Consider the following 10,541-nt stretch of genomic DNA (forward strand, 5'->3'; position numbering starts at 1 on the left):
GCCAAAAACATGTGCCAACAAAGGGATAGAATCTTTCCTAGGGATGGGCAATGACAGTGTAATACCCAATTCTAGAAGGCAAACAGAACTGCTCAATTCTTACTTTGTTTCTGTTTTCTCTGACAAAGAGAATGACCTTCCTGATGAAAATACAGGAACAGAAATGATCAAGAGAAAACTGATATCCAAGATAACTAGGAGGAATTGTGTGTTATTTTCTCTTCATTGATGCAGGAAATCTTTTTTTCCTCACTTAACATTATTTTATTTTTTTCCAATTTACATGTAAAGTTAGTTTTCAACATTCATCTTCCTAAGATCCTGCCCCCCTTCTTTCCAAGACATGAGGAAATATGATATAGATCATACTTGTACAATCACATTGAACATATTTCCATATTAGTCATTTTGTGAAAGAAAAATCAGAAGTGAAAAACCATGAGAAAGAAAAAACAAAACGAAACTAAAAAGGTAAACTAGTATGCTTTGATCTACATTTAGTCTCCATAGTTCTTCCTCTGGATGGGGATGGTATCTTCCATCTATGAGAATTGTCTTGGACCACTGATGTTGCAGAAAAGAGTTAAGTCTGTCATAATTGATCATCACACAGTATTGCTGTTTTTGTGTACAGCATTGTGGATCTGCTTACTTCACTCAGCATCAGTTCATGTATATCTTTACAGGCTTTTCTGAATCAGCCTGCTCATCATTTCTTTTAGAACAATAATTTTCCATTTACATTCCACAACTTATTTAGTCATTCTCCAATTGATAGACATCCCCTCAATTTCCAATTCTTTACCACCACAAAAAGAGCTGTTATGATATTTTTGTGCTGTGGATCTTTTTCCCTTTTTGATCCAACAATACCTAGGTCTCTATCCTAAATAGATTTTTTTAAAAAGGGGAAAAAGATCCTAAAGGATCAACTCAAGCAGTGGGCTGAATAAATAGGATTAAATTCAATGAGAATAAATATAATTGTAGTTGGTCTAGAAAATCAGCTTCATGGGTAGAAGGCAGATGAAGCATGATTAGATAGTAATAATTTTGAAAAAGATCTGGGGGTTTTATAAACTGCACTCTCAATATAATTCAGCACTGCAGTAATGAAACCAAAGAAGGTGTTGTAATCTTGGATTTTATTAAGAAGGAAAAAGCCTCTGTGAATAGAAAGGTGATAATACCATATACTATATTCTTGTCAGACCTCATTTGGAGCACTGTATTTCTGGATACTTTAGGTAAAAAGGAGAAGAGTCAGGTTTGGGAGTTTGGCAAGGCATGCATGGTCATAGGATCCAGGATAAGGATTAGAGTGTAGAACACAGTATTAACATTCAGTACAGTAATATTAATGAATTATAGTTCAGTAATACAGTATTGTTCTGAATAAGTATGAGGATAAAATTAAAGATGGAGGAAATGTAGCCAGTGATTGAAAGAATTGAAGAATAGTATAAAGAATGGAAATCTTGGTGAGAGGATGAGGAGAAAGAATAAGTTTAAGAAAAATGAGTGAGTCAGGGGGAAACAGGAATGACAGGACGTAATGAATGGATAATGGAAGTTCAGATCTTTTAGTTGTATGTGGCTGTGGTGAAATATAGCATTTGAGAAGATGGAATAACTGAAAGATTAATCTGTTAGAGGGAAAATGAACATTTATGTTGAATTTTTCAGTATTATAAGGGTAGGAATTTGGGTGGAAAGAAAAACTGAGAGAAGTGACTGAATTCTTTGAGATTTGGATTGGTTGATGTATTTAGATAGGGCAAGACTCAAGGGAGAGGTTGCTACATAGTGGCAGCAGAGGCAGAAAATCTGAACTGGCAATAGGAAGTAAGTAGTACTCTGATCCTCATTTATAGCTTTGCTGTTGAAAGAATATGAGAGAAGGCACAGTTTTGGAAATACACGTATTGTGTGTATTGGATTTAGCCACAGTGGTCCTTGGATTTAAAGCTTTTCTAGGTAGATTGGGACTAACATAAACTGAGTTTTAGAGGAGGTTTTATACTGTATATACTTCACGAAATCTTCCCTGTTTTGCTTATAAAACAAACAACCAAACCCAAAACATATAAAATATTTTTAATGTACATCTAGATTTTCCCAAGATTTTTGGTTTACTTTCAGTATTTTAGCAGTTAGTAAGAAGAACAGATTATGTGAGTAATATGAAAATCATCAGGGCTATAACTAGATACTGATAGGAAGATTTTTTTAAAATACATTGGTACATCAAGAATTTGTGGGTTTTGGAAGTATGGAAACTTTTTCTAGTCATTTATAAGCTGTCTATAAATTAATCTTAGAGAATCACTTGAGGTACACAGAGATTAAGTGACTTATTCATAGCTAAATAGGTAGTTTCAGATGTTGAACTTGAGAACTCCTGTCTGTCAAATTGGCAAAGATAATTTTAAAAATTGCAAATTGTTAGCCAACTTAAAGGAAGATGGGCATATAGATATATTGTTAGCAGAGCAGTACAGTAGTCCAACTATTTTGAAGAAGAGTTTAAAACTATTTTAGAAAAGTGATTAAACTAATCATGTTCTTTGATTCTGAGATCTTATTGTTGGACTTACATCCCAAGGAGGTAAAAGATAGCGGGAAACCAAACTAACCTAAAACAACAGCAACACAAAATAAACAAACAAACAAAAAAAATGATTGCCAATCAATTGGGGATTGCATAACAAACTGTGACATGTAAATGTAATGAAATGTTATTGTTATATAAAAAATAATAAATGTGGATTTAAAGAAATTGGTGAAATCTTGAATGAACTCATGCATGGTGAAGTAGACAAAACTGAGAGCATACATAGCAACCACAATGATTAAAGGAAAACGGCACTAAAAGATTAGAACTTGGATCAATGCAGTGATCAATTCTGACTTGAGGAGTTTGATGATAAAACATACCTGCCCCCTTTTGGTAGAGAGTTGGTAGATTACAACTATAGAATAAGGCATATAATATCAAATATTATTAGTATATTTTATTTAATTATATTTCTTTCTTACAAAGAAGAGTTTCATTGGTGGGATGTATAGTGAAGTTTAAAATATTGATGTAACACTTAAGAAGAAACAAAAAAAAGGAAGAGAGGAATCCTGATCAATATCAGGAAGTTTGTGAGTAAAAGAATGTTACAAATGAGAAAGTGAAGAAGGTCTATCAAACACTTGGACTTAAGTTTTAGATATTGTTGTGAGTACAATTTAACAGAAAAGATAAACTGAGGCATGTTTCTCTAAACAAGATAACATTTTTAACAGGAGCATGTTGCCTGTCAATAAATGGATCAATGATGTGTTGCAGACCCCAGGCAGATGAAAAGTTCCCATTTTATTGGTTTTCAAGGAGTATAAAATATAAAGATTAGAACAGGGTACATGACATCATGGGATTGAGGACAACATTATTGGTTAGAGAGTTGTGGTGTAGGGAACAACATAGTTGTTTGGAAGTTTGGTGAGGATAGCTGACTGTGACCTCTTCTCTTGAGACTAAGAAATTCTCATTGTTTGAGTGCAGCTTACAAGGTTTATAATGAACTATATATGCCTTCTGGACAGCAAATCGAACATCTTTGAAGGATAGATAGCTTGATGATATAAAGATGTTAGGCCAGACTCCTGCAAATTCGCATCCATCCCCCAAGGTCAACTAAATTCCTTGAGCCAATAACAGATGGCTGATAAGTGAGGGTAGTGAATTTTTTAAAAACCCAGTATGGGCCAGCTAAATTCTGAACCTTTCAGACACACAGAGAATCATGAGTTAAGCAATTACAGAACAAAAGAAATTAATTGTAATTAGGATCAACAAGAAAATGAAATAGGATCAATTCAGTCTTCTCAATTTAATGTCACAATCTGAAGATCATCAAATGAAAAAGTGGCACAAAGAAAAAAGATGTCAGTAGGTTGTCCTTGGGTCTCTGTTGTGAGGGGCACTATAGTATTGTTGGTTGATCTGATAACAGAACAGTATTCCTGCAGTGTGTGTCAGATGTGATGAAGCCTTAGAAGACTTATAGAAATGGATGAATACTTCTTTCTTCTGGTGATTCTCAGGCACAAAGGATACTGCCAGAAGGGGTACCTAGGAAGCATTTCTGAAAATTACAGAGTTTGGAGAGAAGAAACTGTGACATATTAGGGACAGAAAGTATTTTCATTACTGTGGCCAATAGGTAACAATTTCAGAAAAGTTCAAGATTTAAGAATAGAGTAGCTGATTCCTAAGATGATCAGGGAAAAAGGGATAGAACTTATATGTTCTAAAATATTTATATCAGCTCTCTTTGTGGTACCAAAGAGCTGGAAAATGTGTTGAGGGTGTTCCTAGGAGCACTAGGCTTAATTTTTTTTTCTTTTCTTCATTCTGAGAAATAAAAGCACTTCTTATCTGGAAGAGATCCTTTTAGGTTTCAGTAAATAAAAGACTAGATTTTGAATTCTAATTCTTGCTTTAATTGATATTAGATTGGTAATGGAAAGATTTCTAGTTTTTATTGTTGGTGGTGGTGGTGGTGTTTCGGGGGCTAAAGATAGCACCATCACCACCAATAAAAGTACTCATGCTATAAAGCAACAGTAATCAAATGTGGGTTGCTACTGTCTCCTTCTTGAGCTGTTTCATTTTGCTTCCCTGTTCATGTGTGTTTGTGTTTCATTTGGACTTTTTCAGTGAGGTAGCCCTTTTTTTTTTTTTTTCCTAAAAAGAGTACTCTTGGCTTCACTTTTCTCATTTGTAAAATAAGCAGTTTAGATTCTTTTAAAGGTCTCTTCCAGTGTTAAAATTCGAGAATTACTGGTATAGTACTCTGTAAGAAATGTGACTCAAGGTTTCCCTCTCTTGGTATAATGTAATATGGCAAGAATTCCAACTCCTATAGATTTTTCTAATTCTGAAACATTTTGGGGGAAACAATGTACTTTTTGCTAATTCTATTTTTTTAAGCATAGTTTACAGAGATACATTTTGGTGAAAAGTAGAGGCCCTAAGGAATACATTAAGCCTTAATTGAAAGGAACATTTTAGTTTAATGTTTGTTAATATCCTTAGTGTACACATGGAGACTGAGAGCTATTTTAAAGTTAATTCTTTAAGGGGGAGGGAGGGAACTTCTGGAATAACATGTATAAAGTGAGAAGAGAGAACATAATAGATGTTGATATTGTAAAACGTTATGACATTATTAATAGTTAAGTAAAGATTACTTTTTTCCTCCTAGCGCCAAATAATTTTTGTTCTGCTGTAAAATTTGCAGAAACTTTTTATATGCTATCATTGTGCTTGAGGCAAGCATGTTTTGCCAAAGTAAACATTGCCTCAGACCTAAAAAAATACTTATGGTGATTTAAGAGAAAGAAATGCAAATAAATACTTGTGACAAAATATATTGAGTTGGGGTTAACTTTTTGGAGAATGAGAATAGTGAAATTTTGAAGGAAGGTGTTTAGAAAAGAGGAGTAAGAAGTTTCTATTATTGTAGATATATTTTAATATCTTAATGCCAATTCAATATTTGTGATACTTGGTTTTCTAGGGGGAGAATAGAGAGGGAAGAGTTTGGGAGTTTTTGTTTGTAAACCATTGTTCAGGTTGGTGAGAATTAGAGTATCAGACAATGAATGTGAAGGAAATTTTAAAGACACAATTGGCAGAATTCGATAAGTTTACATTTGAGAAATGAAAGAGGCTAAGAGAAAAAAAGCAAATTGAAAAATTATTGCATCCACAGTTGTTTTTTAAAAGAATAGTTTCAATAGAAGATTAGATGTGACAGCTAGATTACATAAGGTTAAGGAGAGATAAGCAGGTAATCCGCCTTGACTGGAGTTTGATTACAAAGGGAGGTAGAAATATAGAATTCATTGGTAATTAAATGAAGTAGAGTAGTCAGGGGGATGCATTTTTAGAGTTCAAGAGACTTTAATATGTATACAAATGAAAAAGAACCAATTATGATTGGAGATCATTTTATCATCTAGTGAAAATTAATCACCGTTTAATGAAGTTTTATAAAGTAGAAGAAAAAGGAGATCCTGAAAGAAGAAGTTGGATGAAATTTATTGGCAAAGTTGTTTGCTTTAGCAAGAAATTAAAATAATCTTTTAAAATTGTAGTAAGAAGAGAACAAATATTGCTGCCATATTTTAAAGAGAAGAAAGCGTTATCACAGTTAATTGTTTTTGTTATCCTCCCTAGTTGGGACAAAAGTATTAAAGCAAAATAGTACACAAGTTTTTTTTTTTTAATTTTTTAAAATAATTGTAACTTTTTATTGACAGAACATATACATGAGTAATTTTTTTACAACATTATCCCTTGCACTCACTTCTATTCCGAATTTTCCCTTCCCTCCCTCTACCCCTTCCCCTAGATGGCAAGCAATCTTATATATGTTAAATATGTTATAGTATATCCTAGATATAATATATGTGTGCAGAACCAAACAGTTCTCTTATTGCACAGGAAGAATTGGATTCAGAAAGTATAAATAACCTGAGAAGAAAAACAAAAATGCAAACAGTTTACATTCATTTCCCAGTGTTCCTTCTCTGTGTGTAACTGATTCTGTCCATCATTGATCATTTGGAATTGAATTAGATCTTCTCTTTGTGTAAGATATCTATTTCCATCGGAATTGATCCTCATATAGTATTGTTGTTGAAGTGTATTAATGATCTCCTGGTTCTGCTCATTTCACTCAGCATCACTTCATATAAATCTCTCCAAGTCTCTCTGTATTCATCCTACTGGTCATTTCTTACAGAACAATAATATTCCAATACATTCATATACTACAATTTACCCAACCACTCTCCAATTGATGGGCATCCAATCATTTTCCAGTTTCTTTTTTTTTTTTTAATTTAAATTTTATTTTATTTAATAATAACTTTGTATTGACAGAATCCATGCCAGGATAATTTTTTTTTACAACATTATCCCTTGCACTCGCTTATGTTTCGTTTTTTTTCCCCCTCCCTCCCTGCACCCCCCCCCCCCAAGATGGCAAGCAGTCCTATATATGTTAAATATGTTGCAGTATATCCTAGATACAATACATATTTGCAGAACCGAACAGTTCTCCCACTGCACAGGGAGAATTGGATTCAGAAGGTAAAAATAACTCGGGAAGAAAATCAAAAATGCAAATGGTTCACATTCATTTCCCAGTGTTCCTTCTTTGGGTGTAGCTGCTTTTGTCCGTCATTTATCCATTGAAACTCAGGTCTCTTTGTCAAAGACATCCACTTCCATCAAAATATGTCCTCATACAATATCGTTGTCGAAGTGTATAATGATCTCCTAAAATAGTACAAAAGTAAAATAGTCTTACCCTTTTATAAGTGACCACAAATGCCTAATTATTGATCTAAATCACTGGTTTCATATTGTACTGTATTAAGAAGTTTGATGTAATAGAAAATGCTTTTAAGTTCACTGGCAGATATGGTCATAATATATGGGAGAGTCTCTGCTGATACCTCTGACACATACTGACTGAGAGATCCAGGGCAAGTCACTTCTCAGTCCTTGGCGACCTGCACTGCTAGAGCAAATTTCCTTACCAGAGCTAATGAAATCACAGGTTCAGTCCCTGGCCTCTTTTCTTGAATCTACATCAGTTTATTAACATGAAAGGAGAGAGAAAATCTGAAGATTTTGCACAGTTACTAGAACATAAGAAAACCAGGATGTTATTTGCCATTAATAAATATAATAATAATAGAAGGAAAGAAGAGCGTCATCATGGTATGTTGAAGTATAGTCTGGGCCTGGGAGAGCAAGGAGTACCTGGGTTTAAATTTTGCCTCAGATTCATACTGTCTGTGTGACTCCAGCTAAATTACTTAATCAGTTTTCTAGGCATCTCACTTGATTGCATATTAAGGACAGATTGCCAGTGGCAGCAGTGGAGAAAGTTTCCGTACCTGGAGTTTACCAGCAGTAATGAAGTCATATGTTTTGTTGGTTTTGGTGACATAGTTAAAGCAGTAACCCTTCAAAAATTTTGTCAAAGTATTGTCCTAATGTTTTCTGGAAATCAATAAATGGAGAGTTATTATTCTTAGAAGTCTCTTAGTGGAAAGCAGTTTAGATCCTTTCTTGGCATGCATACTACTTTTCAAAACTTAATTATTATCAGTGGTTACCAGGTTAGTGGTTTAATTGGAGGTTTACAACATTCCTTCCAGGTTTTAAATCAACCAGATCTCTACTTAGTTAAGTGATCTAGCTTTCTCTCATTCTTATAAATAATGTCATGGTTTTTTCATTATTAATGATAGCAAAATAAAAATTCAAATATTTTAGAAATGGTAAGTACTTAAATAAAATTTTGAAGACACAGAATGGTGAATTTTATGTTAGAGGGTTAAATGCAAGATTAATTTTAACAACCATGTAAATTTTTGGTGATCATTAATTTCCATAAAATGTATTCCCATAATTTTTCTCCATCTTGTGAATACCAACAGAGGAACCAGGTGGGGTAGCCAAGAGAAAAGCTAAAGCCAAAGGTATTTTGTTTTTTGATTTAGCTTTGTGTATATGATGATGGATTTTATGCTTTAAATGCATGAGTTTTGCAAGATGGATTTTGTAAATGTAGCTACTAATGTTAGATGGCTTTTAAAAATTGATTTAAAAGATATGGGAAATACTTAAATTATAACTGGCTTTGTGAAAACTTCATAATTGGTTTAGTAACACAAACTAATGAATTGTTATTTTCAAGTTAAATTTCATATTATCAAAATTTTATAATGGTTATTTAACCATATATATACATATATATATATATATATATATACATTTTTTTATTTAAATCTTCTTTGTGCAGAAGATATATTCTTCAGTGATTTGATTTAATTTCCTAAAGGATCACATTATTCCTTTGTTTTCTTCTACTTTACATTATAAGAACGACTTTGGCATTTTGTCAATCATAAATTTCTTTTCTTTTCTTTTTTTTTTTTTACATGGTTTTCTTTATAATGTTCATAATATGTAGCACTGTGTGACCTTAGTATCATCTTAATTATGAAAAATACATAATATACATACCAATTATTTGAAAATTAATAACCAAAATAGTCCAATTTTTTCTTCTTGTATAAGAAAAACATAATTCAATACATTACATTTCTTACACATACCTAAAGCTTTATAATCTTTTATGCTTTTGTGTGTGTTTTATGTTCTTCTTGATAACATATCTTAATATTAAAATAATATTTGTATGCATAATATAGTATCTTAATATTAAAATAATATTTGTATGTGTAATATAGTACTTGGCATAGTTTGAAGAGCCTGAAAATTTTAAATATTGTTTGAATGCTACTTTGTGATTTTGCAGAAGGGGTAGTTGAATTTGGAGGGTTGGTGTTCAAATATATTCATTTTTTTCATGTAGAAAATTAGAAAAATATCCTATTTCTCATTGTCCAGTATAAAAAACAAGCAACATACTAAAAATAATATTAAATAAAATTAACTAGCACTATTGTGCTCTTTTATCCAAGTTATAGTAATTATATATAATAATTTTATATATAATCTATGTTAATGTATAATAATATAATACATAACATAATGTGATAATAATATTTACACACACACACACACACACACACACACACACACACACACACACACACTAATACTTTGACGGTTACAAAGCCCCTTAAATACATTATCTCATTTGATATTCACAACAAACCTGTCTAGCAGCTGCTGTTACTCTTCTTGTTTTATAGATGAAGAAACTGAAGCTAACTAAGGCTTCCAGTAGTTAATTGACTAGTCTAGGGTAACATAGCCCTTAGATGTCTGTGATAAAAGTTGAATCTAAATCTCCTAGGTTCTAGCTTCAATACTTTATTCACTTTATAGTACTGCTTCATTGCCATGCAAATGATTTTTTTAAAAGGAAAAGAAAAGAAAGCTAGTTTTAGATTTAATTAAAAAGAATCTTCTTGAGTATGGCCTGACATTGGTACACATAGATATTCAAAATAAGTTGATAACCTTAAATTGTAAGACATAGATTCATTAAAGAAAGATCAAATTATAGTCACTATATTTACTAGGGCAGGAAAGTATACTAATATTTGAATAAGACTTTCAACCCCAAGTATTATTACTGAGGGAATTCAATCAACCAAAACATTCCATTCTCCAAGTCTGAATTTTATAAGGGTAGCTAGCTTGAAAGAATACTTTTCATGTTGGATTCCATGATAACAATCTTTTATAAAAGAAAGACATTCTGCAATTTGTGAGATTTTTGTGATGTTGAGAAAATAACAATACCTCCTACAATTTAGAGATGACAAAGTTTTAGAGTTATTTTGCATGTTGCTGGTAGCATGCGATGCTACTTCCTACTATAAAATCTTGATTTTATTCTGAAGACATGTACATCTTCATCTCCTTCTGTGAAACTCTGCTTACCGCCTATTTCAAGATCCACTAAAGGTTTAGCAAGATAAGCAATAGT

General features: G+C 32.3%; 1 protein-coding gene across 11 annotated transcripts in view; it reads left to right on the forward strand.

The window, feature by feature from the left end:
* Positions 1-10,541, forward strand: part of ASPH (aspartate beta-hydroxylase) — a 247,329-nt gene that overhangs the window by 61,990 nt on the left and 174,798 nt on the right. For 5 of the 11 annotated variants that reach the window (XM_051970140.1, XM_051970141.1, XM_051970142.1 and 2 more), the window contains one exon: positions 8,515-8,556. The exons of the other annotated variants lie outside the window; for them this stretch is intronic. In XM_051970140.1, the coding sequence (XP_051826100.1) occupies positions 8,515-8,556 (42 nt within the window). The remainder of the gene's footprint in view (positions 1-8,514; positions 8,557-10,541) is intronic. 11 annotated transcript variants of the gene reach the window in all.

Source organism: Antechinus flavipes, chromosome 1 (genome assembly GCF_016432865.1).
Source record: "Antechinus flavipes isolate AdamAnt ecotype Samford, QLD, Australia chromosome 1, AdamAnt_v2, whole genome shotgun sequence".
NCBI lineage: Eukaryota > Metazoa > Chordata > Mammalia > Dasyuromorphia > Dasyuridae > Antechinus > Antechinus flavipes.